Source organism: Sinocyclocheilus rhinocerous, unplaced genomic scaffold (genome assembly GCF_001515625.1).
Source record: "Sinocyclocheilus rhinocerous isolate Xijiao unplaced genomic scaffold, SAMN03320098_v1.1 scaffold1136, whole genome shotgun sequence".
In the NCBI taxonomy this organism is placed as follows: Eukaryota; Metazoa; Chordata; class Actinopteri; order Cypriniformes; family Cyprinidae; genus Sinocyclocheilus; species Sinocyclocheilus rhinocerous.
In genome coordinates, this window is record NW_015647033.1 from 128,943 (window position 1) to 151,304 (window position 22,362).

The 22,362-nt window shown below is 37.7% G+C and overlaps 2 protein-coding genes and 1 non-coding gene across 3 annotated transcripts in view; 2 read left to right on the forward strand and 1 right to left on the reverse strand.

Annotated features, from left to right (window-relative positions):
* Positions 1-231: 231 nt before the first annotated feature.
* Positions 232-4,189, reverse strand: LOC107708340 (zinc finger protein Gfi-1b-like). The gene is made up of 6 exons (XM_016512533.1): positions 4,080-4,189; positions 2,665-2,850; positions 2,281-2,510; positions 1,644-1,781; positions 1,377-1,542; positions 232-513 (listed from the first exon to the last, which is right to left on the reverse strand). The coding sequence occupies exons 1-6, from the start codon at positions 4,183-4,185 to the stop codon at positions 335-337; spliced, it is 1,005 nt and encodes a 334-aa protein (XP_016368019.1). The 5' UTR covers positions 4,186-4,189; the 3' UTR covers positions 232-334.
* Positions 4,190-5,934: 1,745 nt separating this feature from the next.
* Positions 5,935-6,006, forward strand: trnam-cau (transfer RNA methionine (anticodon CAU)). Its single transcript has one exon. It is a non-coding gene; the product is annotated as a tRNA-Met (tRNA).
* Positions 6,007-7,462: 1,456 nt separating this feature from the next.
* Positions 7,463-22,362, forward strand: part of tsc1b (TSC complex subunit 1b) — a 19,458-nt gene continuing 4,558 nt past the window's right edge. Inside the window, exons 1-19 of the mRNA XM_016512542.1 lie at positions 7,463-7,532; positions 9,832-10,087; positions 10,248-10,351; positions 11,582-11,734; positions 11,814-11,958; positions 12,173-12,327; positions 13,388-13,461; positions 13,549-13,727; positions 14,109-14,227; positions 15,689-15,854; positions 15,955-16,070; positions 16,409-16,520; positions 18,131-18,226; positions 18,373-18,985; positions 20,469-20,512; positions 21,366-21,532; positions 21,666-21,848; positions 21,993-22,103; positions 22,277-22,362. The exon at positions 22,277-22,362 is cut by the window's right edge and continues 37 nt beyond it. Coding sequence (XP_016368028.1) covers positions 9,979-10,087; positions 10,248-10,351; positions 11,582-11,734; positions 11,814-11,958; positions 12,173-12,327; positions 13,388-13,461; positions 13,549-13,727; positions 14,109-14,227; positions 15,689-15,854; positions 15,955-16,070; positions 16,409-16,520; positions 18,131-18,226; positions 18,373-18,985; positions 20,469-20,512; positions 21,366-21,532; positions 21,666-21,848; positions 21,993-22,103; positions 22,277-22,362 — 2,732 coding nt within the window. The 5' untranslated portion in view covers positions 7,463-7,532; positions 9,832-9,978. The remainder of the gene's footprint in view (positions 7,533-9,831; positions 10,088-10,247; positions 10,352-11,581; positions 11,735-11,813; positions 11,959-12,172; positions 12,328-13,387; positions 13,462-13,548; positions 13,728-14,108; positions 14,228-15,688; positions 15,855-15,954; positions 16,071-16,408; positions 16,521-18,130; positions 18,227-18,372; positions 18,986-20,468; positions 20,513-21,365; positions 21,533-21,665; positions 21,849-21,992; positions 22,104-22,276) is intronic.

The window sequence follows — 22,362 nt, forward strand, 5'->3', positions numbered from 1 at the left end:
TTTTGATTTCAGTAATTCATTTGCCGACATTGCTAATCTTTGAAATGAGATTTGATGTATTTTTGTGTAGTTTTTTCATGTAATATTTATTTAATTATTTAATTCCAGATTTATTCCAATTACCAAACTTTATTTTTATTGATACTTTTAGTTTTAAGTTAACAATAACTAAATTGTTTGGAACAACATGAGGGTGAGTAAATGATGATAGAATAGTACATTTTTGTGTGAGTCTACTTAGAGAAACGCATTCCTCTGAAGCAACAGTCTTTTTTCCAGCCATCGGTGGTCTTCATTTCCTCGCCACTGTCTGCGACGCCATATGCAGCCTCCGTTATTTAAGGCTGTGCTGGCTCTCTTGGTGTCTGCGAAGATCTACCTTCCTCTGGAAGCCTTTGGAACAGACCTCGCAGCCAAACGGCTTGAATCCGGTGTGTTTGCGGCTGTGTGTGATGAGGTTAGAGCTCTGGCTGAAGGCCTTGCCACACACCTGGCATTTGTGAGGTTTCTCACCTGTAAACAAACATAACATTTAAAAAAAAATCCATTTTAATCTGTATAAAAACACTGGAGAATCTTTGCTTTAAAGCCAGCTTGGATTTGCGTGCCACCCAGATTTGTTCTGTTTTCCAACACAGGAGTGGCTGTCTGCTACATGCAAAGCAAACTTTCCAAGAGGCATCAGGAAAGCAGGAAGACCAGCTATGCAAATCAAGAGAGCATTTGTTGGTAACAATCAAATTTTATTGAATTCAATAATATTTTCCTCAAAATAATAATTTTATTACTAATACAAATATGTATTAATATTATACATTTATATTAATAAAAATATAAATTAATAATATAAAATGAATTAATGTAAATAATAATAATAATTGATTTTTTAAAAATAAAAGAATCATAAAACAAAAATATAACAACATAACATAAAAAGTATCATAAAAATAAAATAAGAAATTGGATTTGCGTGCCACCCAGATTTGTTCTGTTTTCCAACACAGGAGTGGCTGTCTGCTACATGCAAAGCAAGCTTTCCAAGAGGCATCAGGAAAGCAGGAAGACCAGCTATGCAAATCAAGAGAGCATTTGTTTAATCTTCTTTTCTTGATTTATCTGTAGCTGTGCCGCTCTTGGAAACACACCCTAGAAAGCCAACTTCTGCATCGAAGGCGAATATATCTGTTCGGCGTATTCAGTTTTAATGATTTACATGGAATGAGTGTAAAGAGATAACACGTATTTCCAAATAATGTGGGGAGGGTTTTGGGGAAACTATTGAGGTGGCAGTAACCGCATGTGCTCTTTATCACTGCCACAGATCTCTTTTCAACCCCGACATAACAAACACGCAGTCACACACCATGGCGTCTCACCTGTGTGGATGTAGGTGTGTTTCTTCATATCGGATTTCTGGTGGAATCTCTTGCCGCAGTACTGGCAGGGGTACGGCCGTGTGTCCGAGTGGATCAGCAGGTGAGTGGACAACGTTGAGGAGCGTTTGAAGGTCTTTCCGCACATCTTGCACTCAAAACTTCTTTCCTTTAAACACAAAACAACAACAAAATGAATTTCTTTGATAGTCCAAATGCCAGCTGTGTGATACTGCAGTGGCTAACTGAATAAGCATGGTTTGTTCGTACCTGAGAGTGGACGTTCATGTGTTGCTCTAAGCTGACAGAGTGGCCGAAGCTCTTTCTGCAGATGCTGCATCCAAAAGGACGCGTGCCACTGTGAGAACGTCTGACGTGAACCTCCAGCCCATGAGGGGTGGAAAACACCTGGAGAAGAGGACAGAAAACAGCAATGAAATTGACATAATATTTATTTATTATTACATATATAGAAATAATATTTATGTAAAATATAACATTTATATTTATATTAACATTTAAAAAAAACTTTATTTAGATTTTTTTAATTACAAAATCTAATTTTATCATTTATATTTTATTTATAAATAAATTATTTTATTTCTAAATAAAATAAAAACTGATTTAACAATCAAATTTTATTGAATTCAATAATATTTTCCTCAAAATAATAATTTTATTACTAATACAAATATGTATTAATATTATACATTTATATTAATAAAAATATAAATTAATAATATAAAATGAATTAATGTAAATAATAATAATTGATTTTTAAAAAATAAAAGAATCATAAAACAAAAATATAACAACATAACATAAAAAGTATCATAAAAATAAAATAAGAAATATACATAGAAATGAATATGTTATGTCTTGATAGATAATTAAAGATATATTTAACCTTATCACAGGTAATGCAGTGGTAGGTGTTAGACGTGGGTGAGTAGTGTGTGCTGCAGTCCAGTGGTTGTTGAGGCTCAGAGCTCTGCTTCAGATGAGCTCCGTACAGGCTGCTGGTGTGCTGCAGGAGCGATGGAGAGAAGCCCATCTGCCTGAAGTCATATGCTGCAGGAACATGATCCCAGGTATAAGAGCTCTTGTAGTAGGGAGGGAATTCTGCCAGCTGAGGCTCTGTTGGAGGTAGAGCGGAAACATTAAGATTATTATTGTTATTGTGTCTAAATCTGCCCTAGAGATGTTACATGATACTTGGCATAATTATTATTATTTTTTTGATCGAAGAACAAGACATTCAGATATTTCTGTCAGTGCTCAAGACTCTCACCAGATAGGTAAAATGGCCGTCTGGTTGTGACAGGCAGCTCAGGTAGAGAAGGTATTGGGCAGTCGGGCTCTCGCTCACACTTGATGAAGTCATACGGGTCTCTGTGGGACGGCCGAGTGACCGAATCTACCTGGGGCCGCTCTGGGGAATTACATTCCTCTGGTTCCACAGGGACCAGCGCTGGGACTAAAAAATAGTACATCACAAGATTGAAAAATGCATGTGGTACAATTGAGCTCAATAGCTATCAAAATGAAAGAAATTTGAATAAAATACAAAATTTGAATCAAAAAAGGGCTTTAGAACAAACATCTTTGGTTCCTCAAAGAACCTTTCAGTAGAAGAACATTTTTTCTCGGTGTGAAGAACATCTAAAGAATCTAAAGAACCCTTTTCAACTATAAAGAACCTTTTGTGCAATGGAAAGGTTCCATGGATGTTACAAGTTCTTTGTGGAACCATATGTGGATGCCAAAAAACGTAATGTCAATGCATTAGAAAACAAAATATTAAACCAAGTTTGTTTTGCTTCAAATGTAAGCTTGTGCTATCTGTCTTCAAAAAGAAATACCCTTTGGTTTTATGGTTCTATGGTTTTTATCGGTTTTAATGCAATTACTTTACGATGCAAAAACATTCATATATTTTTATGGCCATTTTATTCCTTTATAAAATAGATATAATATGGCATATTATAATATGGCAGCTCCTTTCTAAAGTAAAACAGATAAAGCATGAACATTTAAATAAACTGCAATTAAATGGAGGTGTGTACACGAAAAGCTTTGACAGCATCAAACAGACAGATCTGAGATTGTTCCTCACACTTAATTACACAATTACATTTTCTCCAAATGAACCCTGTAAAGAGCAGTTATATCCAGTCACAATATACTGCTCTCTTGTTTGAATAGGGCTAGTTTGCATATTCGTAACATCCAGCCTAACTGCTCAACAGCTTACAGACTTCCATGGAATACAACCTATTGAGCTACCTTAGTAAACTACACATTAGACCCACACTGCTGTCTTAAGTAAGCAGTTGTCAAGGTTTTAGACACAGCCCTATAATCATATAACAGTCAGCCTGAGGCTGAGGCACCATCAGCAAACACCAATCTGACAGGTGCTCAGCACATCCTCTCAGCACTCTCTCTAGACAAATCATTTATTTACCCCACAGAGGAGAATTACAGATTCATAATTATGTACATGAGTATAAATCATACAAAAACAAAAGGACATTTTAATTACATATCACTGTGGATTGTTCATCTCATAAACACCACATGTCAGACAGGTGAATTTGGAGGTCAAGTTGAATTGATTTTTGAATGTTAAACTATTTCAAATACAACAGTTCAAAGTATTTTAGTATAAATCCAGCAATACTACAATATAATAATGGCACTTACTTGTTTTGGGTGTTGGGTCCGGGAGTTTCTGTTCACTTTGCTCGGTGTCGATGGGTCGGTGCACATTGTGAGACTTTTTACTTTTCACCAAGAATGATCGTGGCATGATGATTCTGTAAAATGAGATTTGTTTACTGATACTTTCATTTTCATATTTGTTATGATCACCAAAAACGATCAGCTATTACAAACTTATAGAATAACGAAACTTATCCAACTAATTACAAATGTCAAAAAAAAACTTGTATGATAGGCTATTACAAATGAAGGAAAAAAAAGTATGATAGTCATTTCTATATCATGTTCCTTTCTCTGTTCAATATCAATATTCCTGTCTCTGTCTAAAAAATGAAACCGCCAAATAAAATGGAACCTTTACACAGTTATTACAGGGTACAATATTTGGTGTTGCTGTTGCTGTTTTGAAAGTTTCAGTCAAACTTTGGTTTGAGACAGATTTTTTAACATAAATAACCTAAATATACCAAATTACTGTTTAATAATAAATAATTATTTAAATATAAACAAAAAAGTAATGATAATAATAGTCTTGAGGTTAAAAAACTTTTAAATAATTGGCTTTAATTGAAAAATGTAGTATAGCCTATATGAAAATATCTTACCTGAAAAAAAAAAAACTGAAAACTTAATGTTTAAGGTCCTTTGATTGTTTTTAGTGGAAAACTTCGCGTTGAAAAGCGCAGGGAAATCCGTTGTGATGTTTAGAAACTTAAGCACTGCATCGCTGTGAGTTGGTTGCGTTGAGTTTTTTCAACTCCCCTCCCTGATTTTCAATCCGATAATTCTGCGGTGGAATCTGACTGAGCTTTCAGCCAATTACAGACAGAGCAGGTGCGACATTTGCCTACTGAACGCAAACTTAAACATCCTGGTGTGGTGGGCACTCTTTTCCATAATGATTTAGCAACATGTTTAAGATATTTCAAGAAATACTAGATATTATTTTAAATTCTTCGTTTGCATTTTTATATATATTTATATATTTTTACATTTTATATTAGCCCACATCTCTACTTCTACGGGACTTTTAGAAGGTTAATTGGATAACAGATGTGTTAAAAGTTGGAGATAGGCTATATTGAAAAAAATGTATTTTAATTATCTGCTGTCAGTTTAGTAGCCTAATTTATTATCTTTGTTAATGGTCATCTGTTGACTTATCTGCTGTAGAACAGCTAGCGGGCTTAAAACATAAAACCAATAAACCAGCAACAAACTTTGCTTGAACGTACACCTCAAAATACACACCAAACCTGTAATGTTGGTATCTCCGAATGTTTGCCTACTTTTATTTGCTCAGTTGTGTTTTGGTTGCAGCCTTAGGCGTTTTTATGAGATCTTTGATTATTAAAAGCACAACTAGATTATTAACGCACTCTTTGTAAAACTAAGCGTCTTAGGTGTTTATTTATTGAGTGTCTAATCCTGGTGCGTTTTTGCTCCATTCAACATTGTTCATTTAAAGATTACCGGAGGTCAGTTTTTATTGCCTTGTGCGCGAAATATGGAATCGATTAATGTATTTACGCCCCCGTGTGGATTGGTGGTGAATTGCGTCGCATCTTTGGGTGACTCTTCAAAATATAATTACATTTTTTATGTGTTGCAGTCTTTCTTTTCTTTTACTAGCTTTCCTTCATCTTCTATTAAAGTATATTACTTTTGCTGAAAGCCCTAACTTGCATAAAGTAAATAAAATTATGTTCGCTATTTTGACAGGATGGTTCACTGAAATCCGCAAATTCTATGATAGTAAGAACTGTGCATCAGGTTTTGACTGTCGTGGGCTGTTGTGAAAGAGTCATTACAGAGTATTTTACAGTTTTAATCAGAGAGCAGAGTGGCGCAGAGGGAGCGTGCTGGGCCCATAACCCAGAGGTCGATGGATCGAAACCATTCTCTGCTAGATACACTTTTCTTTCGTAATAAGGATGGAATGATTTAAAACGACAGCTTGTAATCTCAAATTTAATATAGTTTACGCAACCAGTTTATTATAGGCCTACTTAACTAAAACTAAAACCACAATAAAATTCGTTTCTTGAAATAAAATAAATATAAAAGAACTAAAGAAATAAAATAACTGATTTTATTTCAGCTAGTTGGCAATGAAACATCCAATTTATATTTAGTTTAATAACAATTAATAAAACTAGATAGACGTTCAACAAAAATAAAAACTAATGACATAGCCTATACCACAATATTACTAAAACTAAAATTAATTAACAAAGAATGAACTAGAATGTAACATTAAAATAATTAGTAATACAAAATATTGAAAAAAGCCTAAAATAGTAACTCAATAGTACTAAAATAATACTGTACACAACTGCAGGAATTACATTAAAGAAGACTAAACAGTAAGTTGCATGTAGTCAGAACAGAGTTAAAACACCCATTCTTGGATTCACAAAATATTGATCAATTTGGTCAGTCAGATATGAACAAAAAGGCATCCAAAACACCAATGTGAGTGTTGCAAACACTTAAGGATTAAGGCGTTGTGCTAATTTTTTTGTATTTTGAGTATTTTGAGGCAAGAATTCGCTGATGTAAATAAATAGAAGTCTATGACCATGATGAACCACTAGAGGGACATCATTCTCCACTAAAAAAAAACTTTGTCTTCTCCAGGACATTTAAACCATTGCATGCATTTATTATAGGCCAGTTGCGCAGAAATTATTTTTCACTTCTTATATTCATGCAGAGATCAGCGAACAAAATTAAACATTACTGAAAGATGAGATATGTGATAATGAGTGTAATGTTAGGAGATAATGGATAAGGCTGTGAATGAATTACCACAGTTTTATTCTATTTGGAAATTTGTGATCTCACCCTCATGTGATTACATGATGACATACATGATGACACAATTGTAATTTTAGGTAAAGGTTTTTTCAAATGTCATTATTTATTTATTTAGTACTTTTTAAAGTAAATAAATCGTTTATTAGCCTATATTTGGATTTTAATCTTAATATATTCTTATATATTATTTATTTATGTATGTATGTATGTTTAGGGGGAAAAAAATACTTTTTAAATATAAATAGTTTATTAGCGTCTATTGCTGGTCAGATTCAGCGTCTGCGCTCACCACCTGAGTCACGCGAAAACCGCATTACAGAGCGCTGCATCCCTCCACCCTTCAGAAAAACAACTCGGGGCCTAACTGCAGGATTCTCTAAAACTTTCATACACGAGTCTTACTCCCGTCACAATTCACTGTATTTATAAAGTATGACTGTTGCTCATTTCTGACCACATTCACGCCATATGTCCATGTTCTGCGTCCAGATACAGGCGTGTTTTTGAGCGCTCGGGGATTATTTCTTCTGCACAGTTGCGGATGGTGACTGCGCAGGGAGGGGTTGTGAGGTGTTCAAGATGGCGGCGCCCTGTGGAGTGCAGTTGCTCTAACAGGTAAACAGGTTTATTAAACGATGTTTTTTGTGGTGATATTTGTACATCATACGCAGTGACAGTCGGAATGTTAGATTTGCTCGCTCCTCAGTATTTTACGTGCATTATGGAGTCTCTCAGGCGTTATTTCTGATTTGTCGATAATAAGGCTCTCTTGCCTGGGACTGTCAGTGTCAGTGAAATAACAGTCCTCAATGATTGTTACAATTTCGAATTGAATCTTCGCGTGCATATACACGAGTTTAAGAGGAAAGTTGAAATGCATGGGGGAATGTTTCATTTTGTTGGCGCATTTATTTTGGAGACAATCCCGCAGATTCTGGCCATTGTTCTCTCGCGTTGTTTACGCCAGTGGTCATTTCAACACAGAACTGCTGTCAGTGAATGCAGCCGAAACCACAACGTCTATCTGCACATGTGTGCTCTGTTATTTTGCAGCATGCAGAGGCTAAAATACAGACATATGTTGTGGGATTTGCTGGCTTTTGCACGCGCTTGCGCGTTTTTAAACAGAAATCCTTTTGCAGGCAAATCATGCAATGCAGTCTCAAACATTACCTTCTTTTATTTTGTGATCATTGCATATCGGCATTTTTGCACTATGAGTCTTATGTCTTGCTGTTTAAGAACTTACAGTTACTGTATATTTTTATATAGTAACTATATGTTTTTTTTTAAAATAATATTCTTTCTTTTTTTTTTAAAACAGTGCACATTTGTCTCCCTCATGTGTAAGTGACACAAAATGAAAGATTTTGAGACCCAAAACTCAGTTAAGCTTCGAAAAGCAAGAGGAAGACGTGACAACTTATACACAACCTCTTTAAGGAATTAGTTTATGAGGTCCTGAACATGGCATATAAAGCTTCTTTGTGCTGTTAACTGCCTTGTTTTCTAGTTGGCAGGCACAGGCACAGTTCGTGTTCAGGTCGTCCAGAACTTCATCTTATTAGTGTTTTTTCCCTCTGAATGCGATGCATGCTCTTTGTTTGTGGGCTACAATCATGAAGATAATCAATGAACTTCTTTGTATCTACTGTGCCGAGTGATTTCCATTGAGTGGTCAGTTTGCCATCACCCTTCCCTAGATGGTTCTCATCTTGCACAAAGTTATGCTTAGAGCAGTGCTTTGTGTTTCATAACAGCTGTTTGTTTGGTTGAGAGCTGCAATGGTCTCCAGCAAGGAGACGGTGTCCTTTTAGCATTTGTTCATGTTGCATGTCTGACTGTCAGCTTGAGGTGTTGGTGACTCTTGTTACTGTCAAGATCAAGCTGGTTAGGATGTAGGTTTAGACCCAAATCTGAAGGAAGTTATTGCTGTGAGGATGTGGCAGACCTTTCAGCGTCAAATACAAAGAAGTATATCTATTATTACATGGGGAAGACAACATCCTGATAGTCTGCCTTTAAACATTGGGGCTAGAGTGAGAGTCTTTTGTGTCAGTTGATGGAACTGTTACTAGCTGATACTGATTTGCATTTTTACTGCATTTTGCATGGCATTTGTAATGGGACTTAAGATCTCTTTTTTCAAATAAATGCTCTTCTTTTGAACAATAAAAGAATCCTGAAAACAAATGTATCCTAGTTTTGCACAAAAATATATAAAGCATCAGCAACTGTTTTCAAAATTGCACCAAATCAGCCTATTAGAATTCTTTCTGAAGGATCATGTGACACTGAGGACTGGAGTAATGATGCTGAAAATTCAGCTTTGCTGTCACAGGAAAAAAATATCACATTTAAAATTGAATTGAAATATAAAACATTAAAACAGTATAAAAGTTACCATTTTAGCCTTTAAAATGCTACTTCACTCCATTCGTAGTAAAAATTCACTGCTTAACTTAAAAAAAATTGTGTTGTGTGTGCTTAACATGTTACACTGCTCTTGTGTTGTGTAGTATATTCTTGTATATGTCACATTTCTCTGGTCTCCTTATGAATTTTCGTTGACTATAGCTATGCATTGACCGAATGTTGTCAGGCTGGTGTGACAACTGCTGACTTTTGTCGTGTCTGTGCAAGAACAGTTCGCAACATGTGAATCTTGTATGCTTCAGAATCTGTTGGGTTTGTTGTTTACTTGCCTGAAACGGCCAACCCACATTGCCACAGCTGATGTTTATAATGGTTCATCATAATTCTGTGGAAATTTTCCTGCATATCTTGCAGTGTTTTACTCACTCTCGATTGGGAAGTTTACTTAAAGGCAGAAACTGCAAGATGTTCTCATGAATATTTAATCGAGACAGGTGTTTCTAGGCAAGTGATGTAAGTCCTCAAATGTGTCTTGCAGTGGTGCCTGGAGACTGTATTGACGGGCGGCCCAGGGACCCCTCCAGGCTGGACAGGACACGGGACACCTTGAGAGTGACGTCAAAGAGTCCTTCCCCTCTCCCTAGACTGTTTCAGAGACACCCGCCTCCGAACCCTCCATACCACCATGTCCAGGGAACAGCTCAACATGGGGGACCTGCTTCCTCTGCTGGAGACCTCTGACCTCCGCCAGCTGGATGAGATCAAGGGCCTTATCAATGAACACCTCAACACAGGTCCAGACTAATACTGTTAGCAGAGGCAGCCTCGGGAGCTTTTACCTAGATTTTGTGTCGAATTTTTAAGCTTCTCGATGTTTGCTACAGGATCCATATTATAATTCCCTGCAGTGTTTTATTGCATGACTGACAGTCCAAATCGGTTCATGTTTTGCAGATCGAGGGTCCGTGCTGCTGAACGGCTTGGTGGACTATTTCCTGGAGACCAACTCCGCCCAGGCAGTGCACATCCTGTCCTCAGTGAGAGAGCCACATGATAAGGTGACTGACGGCCCACTGATTTTTCTGTTTGGTTTCTAACACAGTCTAAACTTATACACAGAAGAGAATGTTTGCAGTCTTTTCTGGATCTTTTCTGTTTCTCACTCAATCCGTTTTCCCTGAGGTTTTCTGCCAAATTAAAAGCGTGAAAGTATAACCTTTGAAAATAAATATTAGTAATGTAATTTACGGTTGTACAATATTATTTTTTATTATTAAATACTCCAATTTTTTATTTTACAGTATAGTAGTTTTATTACAACATAATTCTTATTTTGTTTAATATTTCACAATAAAAATGATTGTCATTGTTATTTTACAGTAATACTGATGGAATGTGGCCTATGATGACTGAAGTGGAGAGATTTTTTTTTTTAAGCTCTGTTTTAGACTGGTTGTTTGAAACCAAAAACAAGATATAGAATATACATTTGTCTTACTATATATATATTTTTTACATAAAATCAACTATTTTTGACAAAAATGAAAGTAGTTGTATTGTGTGAAAAAAAATTAAAATATACAATTTCATGCAAATGATTATTCAATGACTTTATTTAAAAATGATAAGTAGTAGCTTGAGTACAGTTAAAAATCAATTATTTTATATCTTTGCTGAAAAGATATAAACCCAAGTGTGAACGTCCACATTGTTTCCCAAATCATTCAGCCCTAAAAGCATGGTTTGCATTCAAAAAAAGTCTTCACAGTAAAAATAAAAATAAATACATAATAATAGAATAAATAAATAAACCTTTTTAAATGATATTTTTAAGCAAATGCATTACCGTACAAAATCAACCCCTATGATTCTAGAATTATTAATGGTTTCCAAATAACACTGTTCAAATCATCTGGTGAAAATTCCTGTTTTTTTATATCACAGTATATATCTCAATGTCAATTTTTTCCCCATTATCTTGCAGTCCAGATTAGTTCCCATCAATAATGTGAATATTACACACTTCACCTTTAAAAAGTGTAACCATTGGAGCTTGTGTGTAATATGCAACCAGCCTACATTCTTAGAGTAAAAAACACCAGTGAAATATGAACAAATTTGAGATGCTTCATTTAAACTCCGAGCATATCAAAATATCTTCAAGGTGTATTTCTCTTTCATTTAATTAATATTTAATAACAACAATAAACGTCTAGGGCAGAGAATACATTATCAACCATTATGTGTCTTGTTTACAATATGACTTGTCTGTGTTGTCTGTTTCTCAGCACCTGTTTGATAAAATGAATGAATGCATGGCTAAAGCCCCCTGTCGCCTGCCCACTCTCACTCTACTGGGGCACGTTGTCCGTAAGCAGCCGTCTTGGATCCACAAGATCACTCGCTATCCGCTGCTGCTATCTCTCCTCAAATGCCTCAAGGTAAGCTGACAATGTGAAAGATCTCTCAGATATGCCCCTTGTAACCTACAGTATACATATGATAATTTGTGTTTTACAGACAGACACAGATGTTGTGGTTCTGATAACTGGAGTCCTGGTGCTCATCACACTATTACCCATGATTCCCCAAGCTGGCAAGCAGCATCTCTATGAATTTTTTGATATCTTTGGCCGTCTGGCTTCTTGGAACCTGAGAAACCTAGGTAAGAGTTACTAAGCATGCAAGTACTGTATGACTCAGTTATGCAATATTTTTATCCCTGAGGCATGTATTGAAAGCCTCCAGATGGTTTTCGTCTCCCACAGAAATCCAAAAATATTATGAGACATCCTATTACAAATGATTTCATTTGTAATAAGATGCCTCATAATATTTTGGGATGGTTAACTAGCTGTGTGGTCCATCTCTGTTGACAGGACACATCCCGGAGGTTTATCTCATTCACCTGCATGCAAGCGTCTACTCACTCTTCCACCGGCTCTATGGGATGTATCCCTGCAATTTTGTGTCTTACTTGCGCTCCCATTACAGCATGAAGGAGAACATGGACACTTTTGAGGAGGTGGTCAAGGTGAGCTGTCAGTCATACAGTTGCTTGCCCAGGAGGTTTTCCAAATACATGAGATTTAATGAAATTCCATTCAATCCATAATGATTTTCCATAGATTAAAAGTAGAAAATGATCAGTAGTAGGGATACATGAGCAATATATTGATTATCGGCCATAATCATACATACATACAGCATATTTGAACATGCTCATTTCCTTAATTATTACTTCTCAGTTACGTTTTAAATCATGTAACACTCAATTAATCTTTAAAACACTAAAATGGCACTGTTAAAAATAATATTTAGCAAATCTCAAAATTAATATCTGTTTTTCGTACTTTTATTATAATACTTTGATGCAACTTGTAGCATTTAAAATGATGATGAAAACAATGATTTTTGTTTTTACTGTTTTATTTTTAATTTATATAAGCAAAATAGTATAGAATTTTACAATTGACCATTTATCTGTTATTAGCCATAACATGACAATTATTATCGGTATACAGTACCAATGCAAAAATTTGGGGTGGTAACATTTTTAATGGCTTTGAAAAAAGTCTCCTATGCTCACCAAAGCTGCATTAATTCGATAAATACAGTGTACAGTATAAACCGTAATATTGTGAAATATTGTTACAATTTCAAATAACTGAAAAATGCAATGTATTTCAATTTGTAATTTATTCCTGTGATGCTAATGCTGAAATTTCTGCAGCCATTACTCCAGTCTTCAGAGTCACATGATCCTTCAGAAATCATTCTAATATGCTGATTTGGTGCTGAAGAAACATTTCTTATTATTAATAATGTTGAAAACAGTCGTGCTGCTTTATGTTAGTGGAAACTGGATTCTTTGATAAATAGAACGTTTAAAATAAAAAATTTATTTAAAATAGAAATGATACTGCAAATGTAACTTTTGATCAATTTAATGCATTTTTGCCAACCCCAAACTTTTCAATGGTAGTGTATGTCAGAATTGTATTATGGGGGCATCCATGACTAACGCCTAATTAGTGATGGTGTGATTAACTGTTGGCGTTTATGTTGTATTTTTGTCTGTGTATATGTTTCAGCCCATGCTTGAACATGTCAGAATCCATCCCGAATTAGTGACCGGAACCAAGGACCATGAACTAGATCCCAGCCGGTGAGGCAATACTGACTTATGTCACTTATTTAAATGCATAAACCACAAGCGTTATAGTCTATCATTTGGTCTCTTTTCTCTCAACAGGTGGAAGAAATTTGAAATCCACGATATCGTTATTGAGTGTGCCAAAGTCTCTCTGGACCCGAAGGAGGCGTCCTGTGAAGAGGGCTATGCCAGCATGCCTGAGCATTTCTGTGCTCATCTACAACAACGTCCGGCTGATTGCACTGCCAGCCCTTACGGCGACTTCCACAGTAGCTACGGTAACGCTCTCATCCTGCCGGTCTACTTTTTTGACCTCAGCATACAGCCAAATAGCACTTTTCAGTGTTTTTTCTATCCTAGAGATGGTGAAGGGCTATATAAATAGATCTATTATTTAGAAAAACTGTCTTTCTGCTAGCAACTGCAAGGTCATGCATGAGTTTAGTTTCTAGGGAATGTGTAAAGTGTTAAAATGTATACCTTAAATACACAACTGACTAAAAACATCTGCCAAATGCATAAAATGTAATCGGAAATGAAGCTAGGCAAGATAAAAACTAACATGATAATGCAGTCACAGTCTATTTTCAGGCAAACTCTGTTTTTATAGCAGTGGCAGGATGCTTTTTTGTGGACATCATTTTTCTGTCCCTTTCCAGGAAGTTCTTCCTCGACTCATTTCTCCACCCCTCGTCAGCCTGTCGTCCCTCCCTTGGCCCTGTCATCTTTCTCAGGGACTCAGCCCCCCTATCGCAGCCCCACTGGAACCCGTTGGCAGGTGAGAGTCCACCAAACTCGGAAATCTACAATCCAGTTTGCAGTTTATAATTTGTTTGCTTTAGCAGCCTAGTTGCAATATTGGAGCTTGTGTTTGGAACTACCTGTTTGAATCCAGTCTGAGTGAATCAGTGTTCTGCATATAAACGGATCCGGGTTGGCGCACTAGTTTGTGCAATAGCACCAGTGCAGGAATCAGCGTCTGCTTCCCTCCTCCCTCTTGTTGTTTGTCAGCTTGTCAGCTGTTGTCCATAAATCACCCATCCCTGAACCCCTCCCTTCCCACTGCACACCAGAGCTCCCCCTCCTTCTTCCACCGTGAATCATCTCCTTGTTCTCCAGGCAGGCTGAGGAGCTGAGAGGAAAGGAGGGGAGAGGGGTTGAGTCATTCCGGTGGGTGTGCAGGGCTTTAAAAAGAGAAAAACATGCCATCTCTTAGCTGACACAGAAACGGTTGTCTTGGCAATGTGAATGACGCCGGAGCGCTTTCTCCTGGCCTGTCACCTCCCACGGTCAGGACCTGTATTCAGCTGAACCCTCTACAGACTGAAAACAAACACCATTGCGTTTGTGTTCTAATGAGCACATTTGGTCCTATGTTAATGTTTTTCTCACAATTCAAGATTATGTTCTCACAATTTTGTTGTGATTTGGTAAATACTTTCTATTAGGAGTGCATTGATTTGTAAATTAGAGGCTGATGCAGACAACGGTTATTTTAAAAGATAGCAATCTGATTGCCAGTTTTTCTCAAGTAGAGCTCGGCACGCAACATCTCTCTAAAAGGGAAAGTGCTTTTCAAGATCTAGTGCTCTTACAGAGTTAAACTTGAACTTAGTTCTAGATGATGATCTCAATATTAAAATAAGTATAAACATTCAAAGGGTTAGTTCACCCATAAAAGAAAATTCTGTCATTAAGTACTCAGCCTCATGCTGTTCCAAACCTGTAAGACCTTCGTTCATCTTCGGAACACAAATTAAGATATTATTGATGAAATCTTGAGAGCTTTCTGACCCTCCATATAGAGCAATGCAACTGAAATGTTCCCAGACCCAGAAACGTAGTGTGACATCAGTGGCTCAACCATAATTTTACGAAGCTACGAGAATACATTTTGTGCGCAAAGAAAACAAAAATAATGACTTTATTCAAGTAATTAATGACAGATTTTCATTTGTGGGTGAACTAACCCTTTAAATATTGGTTGATTATAAAATATGCAATATTGTTCCATATCCAGTATGGTGCAAATATAATGTGCTTTATTACACTTTTCACTATGCCACATGCTGCCGCCAAATGTACTACACTTATGAAATTGCTGGTAAAAGTTTACATTTTGTGAACTGGTTGTTTTTTATGGATAAAGCATAAATCTATTAGATGCCATCTGATAATCACTGGAGTCTGCATGAGCAGTCATGGGACTGATATTGTGTGTGCTTGTGTTTATTTATAGAACACCAGCTGTGAATTTAATGCCACATATGGCTTTAAGGATTCCCTCTGGAGCCCCTCCTCCCAGTGTGGCATGGCCACGCCCCCTTCCTCCTGTGGGATGTCACCGAACCCGGAACTGTCCCAGAGTGCCTCTCACCTACCAACCCGCCTCTACAGCACACCTGGTGATTATACCGTCTATGCTTGTTCACAGGTAGGCAAATCTGGGTCTCCGTTTCCTCAGGCACTAGTATGAATTTGGTTTTGCCATCTTCCCTGTGGCAGGTGGTAAAGGCACCCCGTGCTCTAGCACCCCTGCGGCCGCCTCACCTCCTCCTAGCCTCTCTGATGAGTTTCCCCCTGTGTCTCTGCCTCACAGTACGGCCAGTCCGCCATGCAAGGTACTTCTGTGGAGGATGACCTTTTGTGTGGATCAGTAGTATTCACTTAAGGGGGTAGTTCACCCCAAAATGAAAATTTTGTCATAATTTACTTGTCAAAAACCTCTATTTTTCTTATTAAAATATGTACATTTGTAAAATAAAAATCTGCATTATTTTGACATTTATTGTATGGACAAAAATAGTTAAAACATTCTTTAATTTAAAACATTCTAGAATTTTCGTTTTTGAGTAAAATATCCCTTTAAGCCTTCCTTAACCTTTCTTTGTTAAAACAACTTCAAGTTTGAGACCATTTTTCTTGTGTATAGTTTCACTACAAGTTATTTTACCTTTAGGATGGTAGACCTTTAGACCACACCAAACCCGTCTTGGTCAGACAGGAGCCGGTCAGACAGGAGCCAGACAGAGAGCTTGAGAAAACTGGACCTGAAACGATCAATCACAGAGGTATGTTACATGTAAGAATCATGGAAAACACAAGAACAGTGTTTTGACATAACTAATACAACAGCCTGACATTAAAGTAAAGGTTTAATTCTCTTTAAAATAATAATTATAAATATAAATTATTATAAATAATTCTATAATCTTTGGTCAACATTTTAAAGCGCCAAGCAGAAAAGGCAATAGGGAAGTCAACACCACAACTATAACCATAACTACACAGAGGAAAAACATTGATGAATGATACAAACATTGACAGCCAAACAGAATCCACCTGACTTTAAAAAGTTTGAGCATTTAAAGCAGCAGACAACATAACTGCAGTGCACGCTTATAATAAACACAGTTATTATAAGTGTGGTATTGTAGTAAGTTATTGTCCATTGGTATGGACACTATTGGCGCTTTTCCACTGCATGGTACGGCACGGTACTGTTCACTTTTTGGGGGTTTTCCACTGGGTACAGTACCTGGTACTTTTTTTAGTACCGCTTCGGTTGGGGTTCCAAGTGAACCGTACCGTTACCAAAACGTGACGTGTAAACTCTGCTGATCACGGATTGGCCGGAGAGGATCGTCACTACCTGCGTCACTGAACTTGCGACACAAACACAACAGAACCGCTAGATTTAAATCAGCACAGCCAGCGAAGGATCGAACGCAACTGTTTTGAACGAGCGCACCTTTTTTTAACAACCAAAAAGTTTTGTTGTCTGTTGTGGAAGAACAGACGTTCCTTTCGTTGATAGCAGAGGAGCGGATCCAGCGAGAGCTTGAAAGTTTTTTTTAGGAGTCGTGGTAGTAGAGGCGGCGCAACTATAACGTCATGTGAATAATCCCGCCCACTCTAAAGCGGTACTGAACTGCAGTGGAAACGCAAGCCGTGCCGAGCCGAGTCGAGTCGTACCACGCAGTGGAAAAGCGCCATATGTAGTATGGGAGCTCATTTCTACCACAGAATAAAAAAGGTAATCGCAGCTTTTTTTAATCTCACAATTCAGACTTTTTTTCTTGCAATTCTTAGAAGAAAAAAAAAATCAGAAATGTGAGATTAACAATTGTGAGATAGAAATTTGAGTTTTCGAGGTTACATCTCGCAAGTCTGTTTATGTAATTGCGACTTTTCTCACATATTTTTTTGCGCAATTGCGCATTTATGTTGCACAATTCTGGCTTTTCTTATAAGAATTGCGAGTGTACATCTTGCAATTCTGAGTTTACATCTCACAGTTCTGACTTGTTTTCACAATACTGCATTTACAGGTGCATCTCAATAAATTAGAATGTCATGGAAAAGTTCATTTATTTCAGTAATTCAACTCAAATTGTGAAACTCGTGCATTAAATAAATTCAATGCACACAGACTGAAGTAGTTTAAGTCTTTGGTTCTTTTAATTGTGATCGCAATTCTGAAACAGTTTTCTCTGAATTGGAAGAAAAAAGTCCAAATTGTGTGATGAAAAGTTAATTAAAGAATATTATTGTAAAGAATCTTTTTTGTTTTTTATTCTGTGGTGGAAACAAGCTTCCATAATATAGTTATAATTTTTTGTGTGAACGGGCTTTTAGATGTGTCATTAAGAATTATTAAGAAGTCTTTTATCTGACCCAGATGGGAGAGGTGAGAACATGCCCATGACCCTGACCGAGCTCTCTGTGTACATGAAGGAGCAAGAACAAATGAGGATCGAGAAAGAGCGGGAGGACGGTATGAACTAGCACTCAGTGGTTGTGTGTGGCCTGTGCTGTATTTTGAGTCGCTTCATACCAGTTGTGTCTTTTTTCTGACAGACTAACTAAACCGTTAGGCTTTGGAAATATCCTTATATCATTTTCCATCTTCCATCCTCTCAGCTGCCATCACAGAGGAGCTTCTGAAGTTAACAGAGGAAAAGCGGGATTTAGCTGGCCTTCGTGGCTTTGACTCTCCATTCTTCAGCACCACAGAGACCCTGACCGGAGTGCAAGAGAAACCCCTGCCCTCTTCTATTCTGGGCAGCTCGATTAGAGACCCTCACAACACTATCTCCACACCCGACAAGACCGAGATCACGCCCGTGGACAGAGGCAGAGTCAGCAGAGGCCCATCCCAGGAGCATCCCTGGTCCTTTCAGCCAGTGTTCATGCCCATCGAGCACCCAACACACAGCCACCTCCATCGGAGCCCCTCCGCACCAGAGGACGAGGCCCTTAAATACAGCTTTTGCTCCCCGAGCCCAAGCAAACCGCCACCCCTGCCGTACGAGGCTCTGTTTGACCTGGCCCTGCCTCGGGCGGCCTCTCTCTTCGTGGGGAGGAAGACTTCAGAGATTGTGCAGCGAGTAGCCTTGGAAAGGATTCAGAGAGGTGACGTGGGCAAGCAAGGGGAGGAGGGGGGTGTTGAGGGGGCTGTGTCTGCCTCCCCCTTGGAGGTGCTGGATCGCCTCGTGCAGCAGGGCGGTGACGCCCATGACAAAGTGTTAAAGAGGTAAGCCTTTTGCTCTCACTGTTAACTCTTGTTATTGCTTGTGGTCATGTGGCTTGGTGGTTAAAGGTCTGAGCTTATAATCAAAAGGTTGTTGGTTCGAACCCAGCAAGGCATTAAAATTAGTTGTTTCTGTTGTGTCCTTGAGTAAGCCACTTAAAGGGATAGTTCACCCAAAAATAAACATTCTGTCACTCTTGGCTAGATGTAAATAAAAGCCTAAATTTAATCTGTTCATCATATAAAGCAATTGTATCTCTTCACAAGACTTGGATTAAACTGCTTGGATTTATGTGGTTTTATTTTGCAACGCCTTCATAACCCTTTTGAATCTTCAAAGTTTTGTTTACTTGGCCTTTCAATGGAGGTACAGAAACATCTTAAGTTTCATTAAATAAAAATATCTTAATTTGAGTTACCAAAGCCTTAAGGGTTTGACATGAAGAAGTGTAAATGATGACAGAATTTTCATTTTTTGGTGAAATATTACTTTAACTGCAGTTTGGCCTAGTATCCACCAAAAGTGTGACATGACAAAATCAGCCAATCAAGACATACTTGATGAGTAATATAGGGAGAGACAATTACGTTTCTCACTCATAAATACAATTTGCTCAGTCATACAATGTGCTCAGAACTCTTAATTATGATATTTCTAACTCCACACAAAGGGCACATTAGCAAAATGCTAACAACCATCCGGATCATCTTAACCACAACATAGCGAGATGCTGTCAACCATACGAAACACCTTAACAACCTAACAGACCAACAACCTCCCGAAAACAGCTTAGCAATCATCCAGAATGACCACATAGCTACATGTTAACAACCAACTGGAACATCTTAGCAATCAAGTAGCAACTTAATAACAAGCTCTCAGAACTTCTTTCTTTGTGATAAGGAGGTTTACACATAACAAGAATAACTTGTTTTCTTTTTTTAGAAAATGTAAACAGTTTAGTTTACTTTTCAGTTTCTGAACTAGAAGACTTGCTAAAGGGCTACTACCCTTACAAAATCAACCATGGTTTTATTGTAGTAAAATAAAAGTTTAAATATAGTTTTTTTTTTTTGTAGTAAAACCATGGTTAATGTGTTGCTCTGAGGCTCTTTTAGGAAGAACTGGGTCAGACTAGTTCCAGATTTGCCCACTAACACGCTATCACACTGAAACAACTGTCTGCATTGTCCTGTGTCACGCAAATCAGTCCACAGCGCAACAGCAGAGCCTGTGTTAACAGAACACAATCAGAGCTCTTTCTCTCTCCTCCTGCCCTGCACAGGTCTTACTAGAAGACACGTAATTGAGTTGGGTTACTGGGCTCACACAAATTGAGGTGTTTTGGCTCTGGTCAGAGAGGGTTCTGTGTGGAAAGGCTTCTTCTGCCAGAAAAGCTGTGTGTCCGAAATTATTGCCACTGACCTTGTTGATCCTGTGTTTTCTCCCTTCTTTTTCTTCCAACATTTCTGCAATCGCTCTCAGATTGCCCCTGCCAAGTAAGTCAGCTGACTGGACACACTTTGGAGGTAAACAACATTACATGAGCACACGTTCGCTACTTGTGGAAAAGTAGTTCTTTCAGAGTACAGAGAAACAATGCTGTGTTTTCAGCAAGGGGATAAACATTTAAAGGATTATTAAAAGGATAGGGTGCCCATCCACATGACTTCCTTACTTCTGCTAAGTATGAAAAGATATTTTAAAGAATGTTGGTAATCCAGCAGTTTTGCACCCCACTCAATTACATTGACACATTTCTCAAAATACATTCTTTTATGTTCCACAGAAGAAAGAAATACATGAGGTTGACAAAATGATGATGACCGAATATTCCTTTTTGTGTGAACTTTAAGTAATTGTTTCCATTTAAAATCTCCTCTTATGTTGGTGGTCATGATGTGACAAGATGATTAATACACACTTTAGTAACACCCCTATTATCTGACACTTTCGGTTGTGCAATAAATTAATCATAGATGACAAATATACGTATGAATAGATTTTTTCGATTGTATAGTGCTTTACACAATACAGATTGTTTCAAAGCAGCTTCACATGAATAAAGGGAAAAATTACAGAATCTATTGTCTAAACTTTTCAGATATGAAAAATTCAAATTCAAGGAGCTCTAAGAAAAACAGTAGTGTCATTATTCAGCTCAGGTTGATTGTAAAACATGGTAAAACATCTCCTTTTTCCTATTTTACTTAAAAACAGCTACTTTTAAATGGCCGTCAATGAAGAAAGATGTACTTTGCTGGCAGATTGATAAAAAATGCTTAAATGCAACTTAATTGCTTTAATGCCTAAGACTGACAAAGATCTTACTGTTTGTATAATATATGAGTTATGTAGAAATCTTTAATTTCTCATGCACAGGTTCTGTTCCTCTGGACGAGCTGCACACACTGCGCAGTCAGCTGCTTCTGTTACACAACCAGCTCCTGTACGAGCGCTACAAGCGAGAGCAGCATGCCGTACGCAACAGACGTCTGCTTCGCCGTATCATCAATGCCACCGCGCTGGAGGAGCAGAATAACGCCATGGTAACCTCAGCTCAGAGTCATGATCTGTGGGACAGCATTCAGTTTGAGTCAAGGCTACCTGATATTCACCTTGACCACTAGAGGGCGGTAGAAACCAATACAGTTGATTGTATGGATGTGTTTGTTTCTACAGAAGGACCTGCTGAACTTGCAGAGTGTGGATATCATGTCTTTGAGAGAGAGCCTGCAGGTAGAGCAGCAGAGATACCGGCAGCTCTGGGACGACCGAGAGACTGTAGTTACACGCCTGCACAGCCAGATACGCCAACTACAACAGGCCAGAGATGACTACTACACCAAAAACCAGGAGTTACAGGTGCTAATCAATTTATTCTTTTTTCTAAGCTCAAACCCTAAAGCTGTAGAGTATATAACTTAATAATAGTAAATAAGATGGCCACAGCATTGTAGTTTAGAATCAGTTTGATCATTTATTATGCACCTGTGATCCTCCAATCAGAGTAAACTACAGGAATGCCAGAAGCGAATAGGTGAGATGGAGGCGGAGCTTCAGAAGGCAAACAACAAGGTGTGCCACACGGGACACCTGCTGAACCAGCTCACTGCCAAGGTAAAAACAATCACCCTCTGTCTCTCGAGCTCTAAAAAGAGTGGGTCTCATATCTTTTAGTCCATTTGAGTCTATTTTCTGAAGTAAATGATCATTTGTAATTTTGGAGTGAATGGTCCCGTTAAAGATTTTGCACCTATATATCATCTTCCCCTAATTTGTCCTTTCTTCAGTTGTCATCGAGTGAAAGTATACAGCAGCAGTTGAGTTTTCTAAATAAGCAGCTGCTGCTGCTAGGAGAAGCCCATAAACTGTGTGT

Bases quoted from the DNA above. Each gene is read 5' to 3' on its own strand.
- LOC107708340 (XM_016512533.1), bottom strand. From the start codon at position 4,185: ATGCCACGATCATTCTTGGTGAAAAGTAAAAAGTCTCACAATGTGCAC. The intron at 2,851-4,079 runs GTAAGTGCCATT...ACTATTTTTTAG, and splicing joins GGACCCAACACCCAAAACAA to TCCCAGCGCTGGTCCCTGTG. The intron at 1,782-2,280 runs GTTAAATATATC...CCTCTTCTCCAG, and splicing joins ACTGCATTACCTGTGATAAG to GTGTTTTCCACCCCTCATGG.